This window comes from Seriola lalandi, unplaced genomic scaffold (assembly GCF_002814215.2).
Source record: "Seriola lalandi dorsalis isolate HSWRI2012SDOR001 ecotype SW California unplaced genomic scaffold, Sedor1 jcf7180002054795, whole genome shotgun sequence".
NCBI classification, from domain to species: Eukaryota; Metazoa; Chordata; class Actinopteri; order Carangiformes; family Carangidae; genus Seriola; species Seriola lalandi.
The window spans coordinates 544,167-563,452 of record NW_019525348.1 but is presented as its reverse complement, the minus strand read 5'-3'; the positions used below and the strand labels follow the sequence as shown (position 1 = coordinate 563,452).

The following is a 19,286-nucleotide window of genomic DNA, read 5'->3' as shown; positions in this document are numbered from 1 at the left end:
CCTTTAAGAAGAAAGCAGAGTGAAACATTAGAACATTATCTACCTCATGTAATAGAAAAGCTGTAAAACTTTCCCTTTGTGCTCCAAATATAAAATATTAATATCATTTTTATTATGTTATTTTACTGTACCACTTTCAGTTTGTATTTGATTGTGTCAAACTTTGTATGTAACCCCTGGTGCTGTCTTTGTTACTGTTATGTTAGGCTCCTTCTTTTGTGGCTTGGTTTGTATGTCCTATTCAATGATTAATAATAAAAAAAACAAAACAAAAAACAGCTCGACATATGAAGCTGCCCAGTACAACCACAGTCTGATCTGCTCATCAGCCAGGCCGTGCATGTATTAGGTTAAATAGTAAGGATAAATCATTCTCCACCTGGATTAACGCTCCTAATCCTTCCCATCACACAACAACTACTGCTTTAAAGTAACAATAGAGGTCATAATAACAGGCCACAGGAACACAGCTACATGTTTGCTGACCTGTTAGCACATAATTACTCCTGTAATCCATTTGGAGTCATGTTTCTGTTTACCTCATGTATTTACTCTGAAATCAATATTCAGCTCCAGAGCTGCCAGAAACTCCTCTGCATTCACCATCCGCTTGGCACCACAGCTGCTGCTGGACAGGCTGGTGATGTGGGTGGGAGCTTCACACACCAACACACTGAGCTGAAAACTCATCAAAGCTGCAGAATTAGGTGATACTGAACAACAGACTGGTTGACAAACTCCTTGAAATAAAGCTGTAATTAAGAATGTAATCGTCTGTCAGATGGTGAGATTAACTTGTTTAGTGGAGTGTGATCTCCATACTGTAGATGATAGGTTTCTACCATGTCTACTTGTAATAAACAAGCAGAAAATCTTGCTTTCTGCATTTTGCTTCAGGAGCAGTTTCACATGATTCACTCAGCCCCTCTCTCTCTCTCTTACTGTTATAGAGTCCAGGTTCTCCCTCCCACTCTTCACCTCCTCAGTTCTCTGTTCTCCGCTGCAGTCTCTCGCTTCCCGCACATCGATCCTTCTTTTCAACTTTTCTTCTTGAAGGCTGGATACATTTACACACACTGATGCTTGTATCATTCTAGAGCCACTTACAGCATAACAACACTTTAATCAACAACAACAACAACACACACACACACACACACACACACACACACACACACACACACACACACACACACACTCAGGGGCTGGTCTCACAGAGATGTGTCAGACTGCTCTGTGGTGTTGCTCCAGTCTTCATGTTGCTCACAGATCAGTCTGATGTCACTCAGACTGTACGACAAAGAAGACTGACTCCTTTTAAGAAAAATATTAGACACCTTACCCCCAGACTAACTCAGGCATAAAACCAATGTTACCATGGTAACAATCCATGACACCTGTGCTGACTAGTAGCACCCAACAACAAAGAACATGGCTCATAATTTGTGGTTTGATAACATTGTTTCAAAGAGAGCAAACAGAAGGGAAAGAGTTTTTAGAGACCAAATCAGATTTTTCATTTTATTGTTTCACTCTTCACTGAATTACCAAAGTAAAACCTGTCACTTTGTAACTGTTGAATTCTTCTAAAGACAAACATTTTGTGCGAGAGTAAACAGAGGTCAGTAGTTGGATGTGGTTCCTTGGTTGGCTTTTTTTCTTTTTTTTTTGAAAAAAGTCTTAATTTACCCAGAATTCATTGTACCACAGTCCGGTTAAAGTTAGTCAAGAACTAAACTGCATTGTGTAACAGATTAGTTTAGACTCAGTTTGTTTTAGCTAAACCACAGTCAGAGCGTCTTCGTGAGACCGACCTCTGAACTCTGATCTGTTCACAGGGTTCCAGAACTATGTTGTGTCCTACAACACTGACATGACATATGGCACAAGTAACACCAACTAACTGGTTTGCTATTCATAAGAACAACATGTGTCGTGAAAACCAATCTCCAACATGATCCAATAAAGTTTAAGGACGTTCTTCAACAATATGTCTGGCAACTTTTTACGTGGAAGATTGAGGGACACAAACATTAAAAGGCAACACATCTTTCCAGGCTCTCTGCTCCAAGCTGTTCGCTTGAGGCCGAACCTCAGTGATCTGGACCAATCAGCACACTGAGAGGGAGGAGCCGCAGGCGGCTACGGAGAAGTGACTGTTTTGGTGTTTGAACTGACTGTAAGGCAGAAGTTGTAATTTTGTAATGTTCATTACCGCTTTGCAATGTCTGCGTCTGTGCAATGTATTGGATTGGATTGTCTATAAAATGTCGATATAACGATAAGTTCAAGCACATCACATCCTGCTAGTTAACTCATCACGTCCTGTCAGTCAGATGAGATAAATACACAAATTCAAGGAAGCCATATAGTTCGCTGGAGGAAGTTGTTGTATTTCATTATCTCCATATTAGAATTTATATTTTAAGGATTATTTGATTAGAATGTACTTTAATAAGTTAATAAGATTCAAAAAGCAAGGAAAATGTGAAAATATAAACTCAACTGACCAGTAAGTTTCAGTGGGAGATTGGCCATTTTCAGCATCTGTTGTAGTTTTCTCTCTCTGCGCGGCAGCTTTCAGGTGGCGGTCCAGCTTGCCTGTACAGACCTGTTAGCTTATCATCTCTCATAGTTTCGTCTTGCTGCAGCACTTGTGTCTCCAAATGCACGGCATTTGATGAACAGGCAAGCTTGATTGCCTTTGTGTGCACAGCCCATCTTGTTGGGCACAATGACAGGAAGTCACAGACAATATCTTCTGGCAGAAACTGCGTCTTGTCGTCTTTCCTTTCCTTTTGCAAAAACCAAATCCAGGCCCTTGATCGCTGCAATGAACATAAAGCACTGCTTTCAGTTTTGCCTTGAAATCTGCAAAACAATCAGACTGTTTGCGCCACTGAAAGAAAATGCTTGGAGGGGATCCATGAGGAACTTCAGATGCATAAAGATGTATCTGATGCAGGAAAAACGTGTTTCTGCCAAGGAGCTTAGAAGTTCTTGTCCCTGAACTGTAAACTACAGAAAAACTGCTCTGACACATCTACATCTGTGATTCCATCAGCTGTTAGTGCAAAGAACGTGCGCTCCCTCGCCTCTGACATCATTTCTCTCCGGACCGCATGTACCAAAGATTCATTTTGAATGCTTTCGGACATCCAGATGTCTCTTTGCTGAAGCCACTCACCTGCCCTGGATAAATCGCACGTCTGCTCCATCATAAGCTGCCAGAAAACTCCATCCAATGGAAGTCTCATGTGTGTGTCTCTTTATTGATCTAAAAGGCAGATCCCAAAATTGTCCTAGCAATTTTCTGGCCAGTTGCAAAATCCTCCACTCGTGAAGGGACTGATCCTTCCTTCAATGTGGCTGAAACCTTTCCTTCTCGCCTCGCGGTAAACAAACACAGTTTCTCTCTGACACATGGTGCAGCCACTGCCGCTTAGAAAACCAGCCTGGTTCCAATGATTGTTTGAAAGTGTCTGTCTCAAATCTCCTCTCTGGAAAGCTCGAGTTTGGCTGACATGGATTCTCAAATCCAGCAGTGGGTGATCTAGATGCAGACTGAGTTGCATTAACGAAGGCCAGTGCTCCTGCTCGTGAACTGCTGCAGCAGTGAAAATGTCCTGGTTGCTTCTGGGCTTTTAGAAACATTTAGCTGACCCTGACTGACACTTTGATCTGATGTGAATTCATTAACTTTGCACATTTTTAACATCTTTTTTTCATATATTTCCTGACAGGCACCTCTCAGACCTCTATGCTGTTCATAATCCAACACAAATGTTCAGATTCAGCCTCTTAGATATGATAATATAACAAACTATTTACACAGTGTGTTTCCATTCCTTGTCAATAGGGGGTGCTGCGGCACCTTCAGCACCTCCTATTGACATAACATGCTAAATATTCTTTCACTAGTTTTCTAATGCTGCAGCTATATCATGTTAAGGCCAATCAGTGTTTAAATTCATTTTTAAATATCAATAAGTTGCATAGAAGTGTGTGATGCCATATGGCAACATGTCCCTTACTCTCCCTTTAATGCAGCCCAGTGGGAAAACCCTGACATGATCACAGCCAGGGAATTTAACAGTAAAAACACATTGAAAAAATATCCTCTCCACACCGATTTGATTCATTCAGATTGCTGAAGCCTCGTATCAGCTTCATGTAAACTTTGGAATATATTTGCAGTGGATTTTGTCCCCCATCATTTACACTGGAATTTCATTAGGAAGGGGTCTTTACATAGACAGTAAGAACAGCTGATATAGGCACCTGACTATTGTTTTCAGACAGACTTGAACAACTGTGGACCTGTCCTTTAAGACAAATGTGGTAGAAGCGATTTTAGGGATTTAGAAATGAACACTGCCAAGACTGTGGTGACATCAGTCGTCCTTATCTGTTAATAAAACAGCGAGAGAGTCCAAAGGAAGAGCCCGTTTGTGAGGGGGAAATAAAGCAGCTACAGTGAGAGGGTGGTGATGTCAGTTCCTCCCTCTGTGTCTGTGAAACAGTTACCGCCGTGAATCCGAGCTCTCACTCCTTCCTGCATGAAATTCAGTGTGAAGTCGGTCTCACACTCGCCTCCTACAGTCTGCACAGCCACTGTTTGATAGAGATCAGCCTTCTCTTCTTTTCTGCAGCTCTGGCCCAGCGAGCCTCACAACTTCTACCGCGTTTTTATAGAAATCCCATCTCTGAGTGATGGATGAGAGGTTGCCATAGCAACACAACACATCTCTTGGCAGAGTAGTAAGATGCCCTCTCACCCAAAACAGCCTCTCCACTCAATGCTCTAGGGATAGTTGAGCTTGTGTGAAGATGTTAAGCACACACAGGTGAAGTCTCACACACAGTGCAGTGTTACATAACATAAATAATTTGAACAGCCTCAGCCTGACTGCTCTCTTATTCTTAATACTGCACCAATAGGACAGATGGACAATCATTCAATGGACAGGGATGAATCTGACACATCGTGACAAATCCGCTTATTTTTTTCTAAGGTTCTCTCTGTGTTCTGAGTGGTTTGGAGATATTGAGCTTCAAAGTTTTTGTATTCCAAATTGCAAAACTGATGTGGAACAGGTCAGTTAAATGTATTCTACACATACAATATCAAAATTCTATCAAAAATTTAAATGGGTTTTTTTGGGGACAGGCCATGTAGAACCTCGTAATCTTGAGAACTTACTTTCTGCCTTGAATTATAAGGTTCTGTCTTGCAAAACCTGAAAAGATGCAATGATTTATTTCTTGTTTTGTGATGAATCATTTTTTTCTTATTCCAAAAAAGCGTTGCAGGTTAAGTATAAAGGTCAGTGCTAGATATTTTTCCAGTGCAGAGTCCAATTAGATACAGCAACCGCTAGTTTAAGTTTTCTTTAGGTTAGACAGCTGGTAAGTGTAGCAGCTCAGGATGAAGGTTTTGTTAAAGTCTGATGCACCAAAATATCTTGTGTCTAATTGTGGGGGAAGAAAGAAAAACAGATGGATGAATGAATGAAATGTGGGTTTATTGTGCAATTAAGAAGCTATCAATTAAAATGTAGACTATTCAATTACCTTTAAGGCATTAGGTGCCTTGCGTGCCAACATGTTTACAGTGAAAATAAACTCCTCAGCAAGATCTAAAACAATTGACAAGAGACTGAACTTTATTCTGTACTGCCGTCCTTCTTGTTCCTATAGACCTCGTGTTACAGGACATTTTCTCATCTGCACTTATTTCTCTGTCTTGTCTGCTCCTGTCCCCGCCGTCACTGAGCAGCGACGCGACCTGACAGAGGTCGTCTTGTGTGCATTTCTAAGTGCTGATTTGCTCAGAAGTAGAACCTTATAAAACCCAGTAAGATTTCAACTTTGGAGATAAAAACCTTTTTGTTTTCTCATTAAGAGGTCCAAAATAAAACACCTCAACAAAAATTTCAGGTAGAAGGGGACGAAATGGCAATAACCAGCTTGAATGAGGAGGCTCTTTATGACTTTTTGGTTTAATGTAAGAAATATGGCAGAGGATCATCACATCACAGATCATCCCCATGAGAGCATCATGTCATTGCCCCACACCAAACCTGCACAGGCTGCCATTATTCTGCCTGACAAACCCGTCACAGCACCGAGAAAGTTCTTCACATTCAAAAATAATCAGCATTGAATTACAGTTACACAGACAGGAAGTAAGATTGCCCTGAAAAAGTACAATGAATTACTGAACATCACTTTCTATTTCAAGACACCCAGTTTTCTTCTTGTGTGTCGCCCTGCAGGTCGAGGTCAGATCACAGCGTGGTGAAGGTGAAGCGAGTGACATGTTGGTAGTTCTCACCGGGGCGCAGGAGACAGTCAGGAAATGAAACCTGACAACACACACACACACACACACACACAAACACACACACACACACACACACACACAAACACACACACACACACACACACACACACTTTGATACAGAGATGTTCTGATCATTTTTTTCCTTCCTCTTTCCACCCAATACTGATTCTGATACCTGAGCTTGTTTATCTGTCAACACCAAGAACTGATCTGATACCAGTGCTTTTAAAAGGAAATGACAACAGCTGTATACTCCGAACCCTGTATGGATGTGATATGATTGATATCAACTGTTGTATATCAGGGCTCAGGTCAAACATGAACGCTATGGAATCTTTCTTTGAATCTAATTTGACTGTCACTCATGAAAATAATTAGACTTAGGAATGAATAAGCTTCCTGCACTAGCCGTCCTGACAGTAGCACCCCTTGAAATGAAAGCCTTGCATACTGTACACGCTATCTTTTTATTGGCGGGTCTTTTTTCTAGTGCGACATGTTGCCAAATTGCTGACATTTTGGTAATAGCTCATGTTACACTATTTACCACCAATCATTTCTTCTTCGCTGCTCTAGAACAGTAGCTGTCAGTTACTGCACAGCGCAGTGTTTTAGAGCACCATAGAAGAATTGATTTCCAGGAAAGCCGATGTTTTATCTGGCTGTGAAACTATAAAGTTTATTAATAAATTACGTGGTATCTGAGGCCTTTCTGATACCAGCATCGGTATCGGATCAACTCTACTTATTATTATTATTCCACGACTTACATGAGATACTTATCACTTGCCCTGTTCTGCTATCTGTTTCTCATCCTTAAGGTGCTGCTCTGGATCCAAGGTGGCTGGGTGGGGGATCAGAGCTGGTAAGATCCTCTTGTTTTGCTTTTGCACATACAACACCACCACAGCACATGCACTACTCATACATGCACTGCTTTCATGACTTAACTGGCGAATACCACACTTCATTACTTATTTGTCTTATGTTTTAATTATAATAAATTGCTTGTTTTTCCGTAGAACTTATTGTCACACTCATTGAGCGTGTATGTGACAGGCTGCATATCCATGGGAAAGTATTCTAAACAAAGCTTCATTCACTCACATGCTTGTTCTGGAACTTTCGACCATATTCCACAGGCTTTTTCACCATGTGTAAGTAAACCTTGAGTTAAGTATATTTTACCACCACCCAATTTACTTTGTGTGAAACCCCTAATAAAGTTGTAAGTAATGCTTTCATTATTGCTCTTCATGAATTAAATTCTGAGTTAAGATACATTTACAGAGAAAACTGCAATTTCATTCTGTCATAAATGTTCTATAAACGAGATTTTAAACATTAATACAACAGCAAACGATTATTTTAGAACGAAGCCACGCCCCTCTGTGTGTGTTGTAGTCTGAGTTTCTCTGCTCGTTGTTTTGGTTGCCGGTCTGGTCACGCACTGCGCGTTAGTGCACGTACATGTGCATGTTAGTACAATCTGAGTCCCTCCTGTTAAACCGTTAAACCCTCCCCATGTTTATAAACACACAGGCTCCGCCCACAGGTGAGCCGGTATAGTGCAGTATGAGGCGTTCAGGTGACACTGACAAGTGAAACCACGTTTTTTTATCCAGAAAGGCCCCAGACAAAGAGATAAGATCAGACCAGAACACAGGACTACCAGCTCAAATCCTCGCCGGCCCGGGGACCGTCAAAACATCCGGAAAGTTTTAGTTGAGTGAGTTTTAACCTCCTAGGACCTGGCGTCCACATATGTGGACCTCACATTTTGGGTTCTCTAGCCCACAATACTAACTTTTTCTCAACAAGGGCCTGGTGACCACATATGAGGATATTATACTGCCACTCAGTAATCGAAATTTAAAACTAATGTCCTCATATGTGGTCATCATTTTTCTCAGGTCCCAATCAGCCTATATAGCACAGCATAGAGCTCGGGTCTTAGGAGGTTAAAGCAGTTAAATGTTGCTATCCTCAGCTGGCTAACTGTCAGCACTGCTGTGGAGCATATGGCAGCAATGCTAGCGTGGGCTGATGGTTTGTGATTGTTTTTTTTGGCTCTCGTGTTGACAGGGAAACTTTATTCAGTTGTGCTACTTCTTGTTGTGTTTACTGGATGATTTCACTGTGCTCAGTTACACATGGCTGACTGAGAACGTGGATGGAAGTGAGGGAGGGTGTGGCCAAAAGGAGGCTGGACATTGCTGCAGACGAAGCACTAGTTTTGGTCTGAGATGCTGGTGGTGTGGTGCAACATCTGGTGGCCGTGACGATCGTTTATGGAACCTTTCATAATATTAGAAAACCAAATAATAGTTGATTTTAACAGCACGTCTCCCCAGACAACAACTATGACTTCCTCTCCATCATCATAGTCGTCATCATCATCATCATCATCATCATCATCATCATCATCATCATACCTGGTTGACAGCGTCAGGCCAATTCTGTGTCTCCAGGCAGAAGGAGCTGTGCTTCCCATACCTAGCCCCGCCCTTTCCTGCGATGGAGCCATCCAGGAAGTTGGCGGTGTAGAACTGGACTCCTGGTTGGCTGGTAGAAACTTCCAGGACACGCCCACTGGCTGGGTGACACACTCTGAGGTTAAGAAAGTTTCCTGTCAGACGTTATTCAAGACGAACGCATGTGTGTAATGTGTGTTTGTTGTGTATAAGTCTATGTGTGTGTATGTGTGTGTGTGTGTTGTGTATAAATGTGTGTTTGTGTGTGTGTGTTGTGTATAAACGTGTTTGTGTGTGTGTGTTTATGTATGTGTGTGTGTGTGTGTGTGTGTGTGTGTGTGTGTGTGTGAGAGAGAGAGAGAGAGAGAGAGCGAGAGAGAGAGAGAGAATATGCAGCAGACCTGGCAGCGTGTCTCTCTGTCCAGCCGTCTCCAGGGGATGACAGACAGAAATTGTGGTCAAACCCTGGGCCAGGAACTTCCTTCAGCCGAGAGCCAATCAGAACAGGCTTTCTGAGGTCAAAGGGCGTGCCCTCTACTGCTCTGATCTCTCCTGTGGATGCATCAAGTTATTGGTTGGGATCTTTAGGGGAAATGTTCCGGATGACATATCTGGCATTCGGAATCCAAGCACATATTTAGATTTCTTTCAGACACACAGGATTTAAGAAATGTGATGCAGCATGTAATTATCAGTGCAGGTAATGAAAGATCAAACTGTAACTTATGTTAATGAAAACACTGCAATATCCTCTACTATCTATGTAGACTGAAAAACACAAGTCACAGCGTGTTCTACCTCCTCCAGCCTTAACTTTACCCTCACACAGAAATCATGCATTAATCATGCACAGTGTCGACTTCACACCTGACTGCTGCAGCAGACAGGAGAGGACACGGATTCAAGTGTTTCTGGTAGGGTTATTGCTCTGTGCTTTTGTTCAGTGGTTATGAATAAGAAATGACATTAACTGAACACTAACAGCAATCTATAACATGACTGAGCGCTGCTTTTATTCTGAAGGTCACAGGTCTAATCTTACCATCCTCCTCCAATTATTATTTCACCTCACAGCTCATTCACCTGGGTGCCTGGTTTTATCAATTGTATGGATTTCCACATCAGTGTGTTCTCCTTCCATATGACCGAGCACTGACACAAGCTCCATAGGATTTTATTATAACACTAAACAGATTCTCTATTCATGCTTCGATCAATAAGACCCAGGCCAGGGATCAGGAGTAGCCTCAGCTCTAAAACGCCTCACTTTGCTTGGTTGTCTTCCAGGACAGTAAGACATACAGTCCATAGTATATTATGTAGATATACATAGTAGATTTTGTTTATATTATGCTATCCATTTTTAAAAACACTGCTTTCATGTGAAAATCACCTGCTGAACAAATCATTGTCTAATTGTCACTACATTATCTGAAACAATCAACATAAATACAAGATACTGAACAGCTGTGCTGTATCATAGGATGTACTGTAGTTTACTGACATAATTCACCATAATTGGTAGCTTGCTGTGCTGTATGTTCTCTACATGTCTTTCAGTGTCAGGTCTGTGGAGAGGGCGACACTGTCTCTTTAAGAAAGAAGCTTTTTCGGGGTGAATGACTCCCCACTTTTGTATTTATGTTGACGTCGTGCAGCAAAAGAAAGAAATTGTCCGTCACTTTTTTCCTGCAATTGCTACAATCAACATTTAGTGATCACAAGCAGTTAGAGACAACAAGGAGTTGTGTTCTTAACTTAGCTGTCATAGATTCAAGCCTGACTCAGCAGATACAGAACAATGTAACCCTGCAGGGTTTCATCCTGTCACACCTGTGTTCAGCCTCCTGCTCTCTGTGATGCTACATGCTCACCATCATTCCCAAGCTGCTGCAATGCAGTGATAAAATGATTTTCAAACGTTGTGGTGTCGTGTTGACAAAATCAACATAAATCCAGGTTAATGACAGCAGCTGTGCTGTGTGTTCAGCTACAGGCAATGAAGGTCAACAGACAACCGTCTTTAACGTCACTGCCTCACAGCCGTCACTGGGTCGCTTACATCACTGTTTTCCAGAAGCTTTAGAGAAGCTTGTTTTTGACAGAGGGCTGAGATGGAAAGAAAAAACACAGATTTACTGTAAATATAACTTCATCTCACCCTCAAAATCTCCTCCTGTTGGGGATTTAACAGGCAGAAAGTGCAGGGTGGGAGTCCAGTGCTGAGTACAGACCGCTAATTTTAACTGTGCATGACACAGAATTTAATCCATATTTTAAAGCCATGCTCTAATTCAGCCTTTGAGGTGGATTTCCATTGTAACACTGATTCTGTGATATAAATAGACAGTCATTAGCTCCTCTGTCTCCAGGGGAAACCAAAGCTAATTGCAGAGTAATGAATGTTTGTCTGACAGAGCATGAAGAAACACACCCCCCACACAAAAGTACAAGTGTTCATGTTTCCACATGTCTGTATGAACAGGCATTACAGCAAGCGTACACCATAATTAAAGTTTATACTGTACCAAGCACACAGAGTCATTCACACAAAGGAAATGAGGACTTCACAGTTATATAAAACTGCAACAAAGACGACAGGACCTGATCTCTGGACACAGACACAGAGAGGCTAGTGGAGAAGATCATTCTGCTGCTGGAGCTGAAAAAAAGATTTCTGTCAAAGGAAAACTGTAAAGTGAGAGGAACCATAATGTCAAAATGACTGTAGTGTGTAGTTGAAAAAGAAAGAGAAATCAAAACCCGGTCTAGTACTACTAGTATAGTAGAGTGTTTCAGCTGAAGCTGCTCACCAGCTGCTGGCTGTGTATATCACTACTGAACTTGTTGTTGTACAGCTGGTAACCAGCAGTTGTACCGGCAGAAGCTGATTTTTGTCAGTCCAAACATTATGTGGTGAAGTGAACCTCATGCTTTCAGGAGCTGACGTTAACACGTTTTGATGGGCACATCTCGTGGAGGCTGGATATGTTGACCTCACTTCCCTCTGAGTCACATACAGATGCCAGTTCCTCCTGGTTTGAATTCAATAATGCCAGAGAGTTTTCAAAATGAATTTACTTAACTTTAATTTTTGCTTTTCTTGGATCAGCCATTTTTAAAAGGCATGCTGGGGGGGATGGGGGTGGATCCCTGCTTCACGTCTTGGATAGTGGATCTCCCGACAGGACGACCACGGTACAGTGGTGAGCAGCACTGGGTCTCCACAGAGAACTGTTCTGGCTCTGTTCCTGTTCACCCTGTCCTATCTGTTGGTGGCACCTGGAAGTCGGTTAATCTCCTCCCAGATCATATTCTTCATATATGTTTGTAATAATCTAAAATGTTGTTATCTTGCTTGTTCTTACTTGTAAATATACTATGTATCTCTGTTCTGTCTGTATGACATCTATTTCAGTCTGTCTTGACACTTTTGTATTTCCAATGTAAAGTGCTGAAGCTCAGAGTCTGAAGAAGAAAAACTGTGGAACTATTCAAATACTTGACCTGGACTGTATCTTTACTTTATGGTTTTCTGCTTTGCTGTCAGAAACTCAGTCGGTCTCTTACAGAGGACGTTTACATATAAATCAACGTCTGTTGCATTCAAGCCAAACGAGTTTACACACTGATGTCTCTGTAGCTCACAGTGTGCTGGAGCTTTACATCTGGTGTCTGTGGTGACTTTCACCTGTAGTTGGTGAATTTAAACAGAATCAACTACAACATGAGGCCACAACTAAACAGGTGTTCCCTGATTCAATGTGATCTGTAAGCACCACGGAGAACACACTTTCCACATACATTCACATACACAGACTTTCACACACTTTAAACTCCATTTACATAAATCACTTTCCTTTGCTGTGTTGTGTGTCATGATGTAAATGTCGTACCTGTAGGAATAGATGTGTCATCCACAGGCAGGTAGGACTGAGCACTGATGGACACATGATGGTCAAAGATATCTGCTGCACCCTGCGCGCGCGCACACACACACGCGCACACACACACACGCGCGCACACACACACACACACACACACACACACACGTCGGTCAAACTCACCTTCTAATCTGTTTCCTCTGTCTGCCACTGTCTTTTAAACACTCCCCACTTCACACGCACAACCTTTGCATCTCCTGTCATTCACCACCTGGCCACCAGAGGTCTCTGTCACCTTGGTCACCTTCCACACTCACCTGCTGCTCAGGTCCTGAATAAATTAAGACTGACTGACTGACTGACTGACTGACTGACTGACTGACTGACTGACTGACTGACTGACTGACTGACTGACTGACTCACTGACTGACTGACTGACTGACTGACTGACTGACTGACTGACTGACTGACTGACTGACTGACTGACTGACTGACTGGTATACCTTTAGTAACTAAACCAACGTCATCTCTCCCTCTATTCTCTCCTCCCCCTGTATTTCCTCCATCTCCTCTACAACATCTACAGCTCTGACACGTTGGATGATCTCACAGCGGATCATGTGCTCTTACCTGTCCAGCCAGGTTGAAGTAGGAGTGGTTGGTCAGGTTGATGGGGGTGGTTTTGGTCGACCTGGCTTGGTATTCAGCAGTAAGTGTTTCCCCCTGAACACACAACTCAGATCTTACTGAACTCACATCTGCAAACCATTTATTTATATTCAAAATCAATAAAATGTTTGTCTGGTAAAACTGTGGAAATGTTTGTTTCTACGTTCTCCACCTTCTGTGACAAATACTGTTTTTCAAATACCTTTTTCGTCCCAGGTTGTTAAGTTTTACCAAAAGTTGTTTGATCTCTTAATTAAACATTAAACTGAATCCTTCATGAGACAAAACTCCTCAGCTAGAAGCAAACCTCAACTGATGAACTGAAAAATGTCCGAAGCAGGTGTATTTACCTGTAGGGTGTAGGTGACAGAGACCTGAACCTCTCCAGGATAACCCTGGTCTCCATCCGGACTGGTAAGACTCAGCTGTACACCACCTCCCACTGCTGTAGCAAGCCAGACAGCCTGAGAAACACATACAGAGTATTATGCAGTATATGCTGTACAGAGGTAATGTAAAATAAAAATCTACATTTACAGGAAGCACACATGTAGCTACATGTTGTGGAGTAATAGTGTGAGAAGAACAACTGCAGATATTCACTGGATACACAGTTATAACTCGTATATGAGGCTTCATCAGTCTGACTTAAAGCAATCAAGAGGTTTTCTTCCAAAGCTCTGCTCTTCTTTCTTTTCCAAATCCAGTGTTCAACCTTGTTAACATCTATATGATGTTTTATATAATACAAGACATATGAAGAGTGAAATAATCATCAGCACCATGACTGAGTGTTTCCACCTTGAACTGCAGTGAACCAATGACAGTCTCTTAAACACAGATTCAGACAGCCAGGGTTTCATACGTCACAAACCTAAGGAACCAATCCTGTCAACTTGTGGGGATGGGGGGCGGGGCTAAATACACCTGAAACCTTGTCAGTACAGAGAGAGAAAGTTAGTATTAGGACAAGCGCTAACACTGTGTTAACCTCTGTCAGCTACAAGCTAATAAACAACATAAACAAATAAAAGATGCTAACTACGCTAACCGTTCTGATCCGTCTGCTAGTCTCTGGTTCTGGTCTCAGACTCCTCATCTGAGTCTGGGTCTGACTGAGGCTCAAACATGTGACTTAGTCTCTCTGATGTTTCCTCCTCTAACCATCTTCATACTCTCTGCTCTTTCACCTGTCCACCTGGAGACAGCAGGTGGTGGGCGGGGCTAAAGGCCTGATCCACATTTCTCAATCAGGAAGTAAGAGGAGATGAGCTTCAGACCCAGTTTTTGAGTTTTTTTCACTTTTTATGTGTGACAAACATGTTTAACACAATATGAATCACAGCAGAGGATTTTTGCAGAGTTCAAACATGTCTGGTGAGGAACTTTAAATAAATGATTTGATGTTTATGAGGCTAAATCTATTAAAAGGGTGTAGATCAGAGACCCAGCAGAATGTGTATGATGTCAGTGTGCTGTGGTTTAGCACAATAAGAAGCTGTGACTGAGTGAGTTTACTCCAGGCAGTGTTTGCTTCAGGCAGGTAAGAAAAACGCCATTTTAAGACTAGCAGCAATAAGTCATAGCATACTGAGAGTACGCTAACCTGACAATGCAAGGGATTATGGGTATTTTGGAGATGATGTTGTCTGACCATTCATAATGCTCATTTCACTTTATTCCTAAATGTGTTCACTGTAATATGAAAACATTTACAGACACAAACAGGTACATCTGTTAGGACAGACTGTCATGCCTCAGTCATTTACCTGCGACTGAGAAGTGATACATAGAAGATTTGTACAAACCTATTGGAGCTGATGAGACACAAACTCATTCTCTGAGTCTTACCTTGTTGAAGCCCCGCAGCCCTCCACGCAGTGCGTTAGGCCCGTTGTTGATATCTAGCTGGAACTCTTTTCCCTCCACGACGAAGCGCCCCCGTGCGATCCTGTTGGCCACGCGGCCCACCACAGCTCCCAGGTACCGCTTATCTGACACATAACCTGCCAACACAGCACAGGTTACTCCTCTTCACCTTCACCAAACTAACGCCTGGCTAACATTCACCTCACGTAGACTCCCTCAGCCCTGGACATACAGTGGACAAAATAATTATTTGATCCCCTGCTGATTTTGTAAGTTTACACCCTTACAAAGACATGAACAGTCCATCATTTTTATGGTAGGTTTATTGTAACAGAGAGACAGAGTATCAACAAAAAATACAGAAAAAAAACCATTAAATAAAGGTTATAAATTCATTTGTATTTGATTGAGTGAAATAGTTATTTGATCCCCTACCAACCAGCAAGAATTCTGACCCCCACAGACCGGTCAAATTAGTCCTGTCCCGTTAGGAAAGTACTCCTAATCTCAACTCGTTATGTGTATAAAAGACACCTGTCACAGAATCAATCTCTTCCATTCAAACCTCTCCACCACCACGGGCAAGACCAAAGAGCTGTCAAGATTGTAGACCTGCACAAGGTTGGAATGGGCTACAAGATCTCGTGGGGTAAGGATGATTCTGAGAAAGGTGAGGGATCAGCCCAGAATTACATGGGAGGAGTTTGTTAATGAGCTCAAGGGAGCTGGGACCACAGTCACCCAGAAAACCATTGGTAACACACTTCGCCGTGATGGATTGAGATCTGCAGTGTTTGCAAGGTCCCCCTGCTCAAGAAGGCACATGTACAGGCCCGTCTGAAGTTCGCCAATGAACACCTGAATGATTCAGAGAAGGCTCTGGAGAATGTGAAGTGGTCAGATGAGACCGAAATTGAGCTCTTTGGCATCAAATCGACTCTCCATGTTTGGAGGCAGAAAAATGCTGAATATGGCCCCAAGAACACCATCCCCACTGTCAAACATGGAGGTGGAAACATTCTGCTTTGGGGCTGTTTCTTTGCTAAGGGTACAGGAAGACTTCACCGCATTGAAGGGCCGATGAACGGGGCCATGTACCGTGGAATCTTGGATGAGAACCTCCTGGCCTCAGCCAGAACACTGAAGATGGGTCGTGGATGGGTCCTCCAGCATGACAATGACCCAAAACATACGGCCAAGGCAACAAAGGAGTGGCTCAAGAAGAAGCACATTAAGATCCTGGAGTGGCCTAGCCAGTCTCTGGACCTTAATCCCATAGAAAATCTGTGGAGGGAGCTGAAACTTCGAGTTGCTAAGCGACAGCCTCGAAACCTTCAGGATTTGGAGAGTATCTGTAAAGAGGAGTGGACCAAAATCCCTCCTGAGATGTGCATAAACCTGGTGACCAACTACAAGAAACGTCTGACCTCTGTGCTTCCCAACAAGGGTTTCTCCACCAAGTACTAAGTCACGTTTTGCTTGAGGATCAAATACTTATTTAATTCAATCAAATACAAATTAATTTATAACTTTTATTTAATGTTTTTTCTGGATTTTTGTTGATATTCTGTCTCTCTCTGTTAAAATAAACCTACCATAAAAATTATGGACTGTTCATGTCTTTGTAAGGGTGTAAACTTACAAAATCAGCAGGGGATCAAATAATTATTTCCTCCACTGTATGTCCCACTACTGTTCTATCAAATGCAGCTCACACAGTTTTATTATAAAGACTATGTGGAGGAGAATTTATATGTTGGACAATGTTCCCTTGTTCAAGTGCTCCTTAAAATGTTTTTGATCAAATTCAAAGCGACCAAGCAAATACTGTTGTTATGGTGCGTGACATAATGCAGCAGTTTAAACTAAACTCTAAATGTACACTGAAGTGCTTAGTATGGAAGCCCAGAAAGGCCATACCTGCAAATATTTTTTTTATCCCGGATAAAGATAACGGAATAATGAAGCTCCGTTATCTGTTATCTCAAGATAACAGACAGCGGAGCTTTGTTTTCTCAAGATAACGGGATAATTATTCATTGATCTCAACATAACAAATCTTCACTATCTTAAGATAATAGAATAATAAAAAATATATTAAAAAAATATTTGTGGGTATGGCCTTTCTCGGCTTCCGTAGCTTGGAGCATGGTTGTACAGGTAGAAACATGAATACATCTAAACCATGGATGTTTATTTATGCATTTTATGATGACCTTTGTATGATGTACTTTCTATGTTGCATCTTGTTACCTTTAATATGTATAGCACTTTATAAAGTTTGTGTATTTGGGGTGGGTGTTTAGTACAAACAGTGCCAAAACCCTTAGGTGACCTTCTCCAGGTTATGAACTAAATATGGTTTGACCAATGTCCTCTACTGGACCTTCCTCTTACCTTTCTACTAGCCTGAGACAACAACTGGCCTAAAGCCACATGGCCATTTGCCCAACCCACCTCTGTAGAAGCCCTATTGGCAGATATGTACTGGATGTGTGTCTATGTGTTTGCATCTGATTGGTTGTTTTATATTTTTTGTGTGTCACAGTTAAACTGTTGATTTTAATGTATTTTGTGATGACCCTGAAACGTGTCAGTCTAATAAGATAGTTCTTCTGTATTCTGCAAGTGTTGCAGGAGTTTTCACCTCTTTGGGCTTTTTGCTTTCTCCATGCACCTTGGCAGTAGGTGAAGTTGCGCCAGATACAATAATAATACAAAAGTCACTTTATTTCTATGTTGAACCTCTAAGATCAGCGTTTCCCTCCCCAGGCAAAGAACCTCCACAGACTGTTTCAAATCCCTGACCCGGAAATCTGCTCTGCTCTAACACGTCTAATTCTGTAATCTGACCATTTTCATTCATCTTTAATATTCTTCATGAAGTCTCATGTATTGTGTGAGCAGGTATATTCCCTCCTACCTTCCAGGTTGTCGTAGCCCAAGACTATGTCCTCCATCTGACCATCCTTCCTCCTGCTGGACACAGACCTGATGATGGCACCCAGGGTGAGGACCTCCACCCGCACCTGGGAGGACTGGAGGACCCACAGGTCCACACCGCCCTGGCTGGACACCTCTCCCCACTGCTGATGGCTCACCTCAGTCATGGTGGACACTTCCAACAACCACAACAGAACAGGAAGTCACCTTATCATCAAAGTTAAAATACTGTTCTATAAGATTTACAGAGAGTAATCAGATCCCTCCACTTTTTACACACTTTATAGTGTTGTAGATTTATTTCTAAATGGATTTGTCATCATTGGTTACTGGAGGTAGACTGATGGATAAAATAGCAGTTTTCTCCATTTTATATTAAATCTACAACAATAAAGTGAAGAGGTGTGAAAACTTTCTGAAGCTGCTAAAGTTACATTTCCTCCAGCTTCAGGGTTACTTCTGACTACAACTCATTACTGACAGTTACAACTGACTGCACAGTGTGATTTACTGAGTTACTGAGGCCATAGGCGGCACGTGCATTTATGCAAACACTATATTTGTGCTTATCGGTAGCCTACATGCATGAAAAATGCACTAGCGTCCAAATAGTGAAAATGCCTTGACACACTGTATTTTTCGTGTGCACAAACACAGGTACACAAACAAACAACACACTTGTGCACAGCGCAGTGAACTTCCTGCTGACTGCTGTCATGAAACCACGTGACTCATCGCAACCCAAACTTCTTCACAATAAAATCAGCGACTCAAACAAACATATCAACAGTTGAAACTGCTCTGGTTTATTCCGCTGTCTCTCACCTGCAAAACCCTTATTAAGTCATGAGACTTTGGATCTCGACGTGTCATCATCCGACTTCCTATAATGATGACGCGTTAAAGCGCGGGGAAACTGTTCCCTCAGTACAGCCTGACAGGCAACTTAGAGCAGAGTTTTACAGATGCTGGTTCCTTCTCTCTGTCCCAGCTCAAGACATCAGAAATAAAGCCTCAAAAATTGTTAGATTATTTGTAATTATTTTATCTTTATTTATCAATTCATCTGTTCAGTTTATTTTATTTCACAACATGACCATC

The 19,286-nt window shown here is 42.0% G+C and overlaps 1 protein-coding gene across 1 annotated transcript; it reads right to left on the bottom strand.

Moving 5' to 3' along the window:
• Nucleotides 1-5,986: 5,986 nt before the first annotated feature.
• galm (galactose mutarotase) lies at nt 5,987-19,001 on the bottom strand. The gene is made up of 9 exons (XM_087179189.1): nt 18,864-19,001; nt 18,166-18,360; nt 15,225-15,379; nt 13,724-13,837; nt 13,335-13,427; nt 12,717-12,798; nt 9,222-9,372; nt 8,782-8,956; nt 5,987-6,368 (listed from the first exon to the last, which is right to left on the bottom strand). The coding sequence occupies exons 1-9, from the start codon at nt 18,901-18,903 to the stop codon at nt 6,291-6,293; spliced, it is 1,083 nt and encodes a 360-aa protein (XP_087035315.1). The 5' UTR covers nt 18,904-19,001; the 3' UTR covers nt 5,987-6,290.
• Between the last annotated feature and the right edge of the window lie 285 nt (nt 19,002-19,286).

Excerpts from the sequence above, each read along its gene's own strand:
- galm (XM_087179189.1), bottom strand. The coding sequence starts at position 18,903 with ATGACAGCAGTCAGCAGGAAGTTCACTGCGCTGTGCACAA. Across the intron at positions 18,361-18,863 it reads GTTCACTGCGCTGTGCACAA|TGTCCACCATGACTGAGGTG; the intron begins GTGTGTTGTTTG and ends GGTTGTTGGAAG. Across the intron at positions 9,373-12,716 it reads TGACACATCTATTCCTACAG|GAGAGATCAGAGCAGTAGAG; the intron begins GTACGACATTTA and ends ATGCATCCACAG.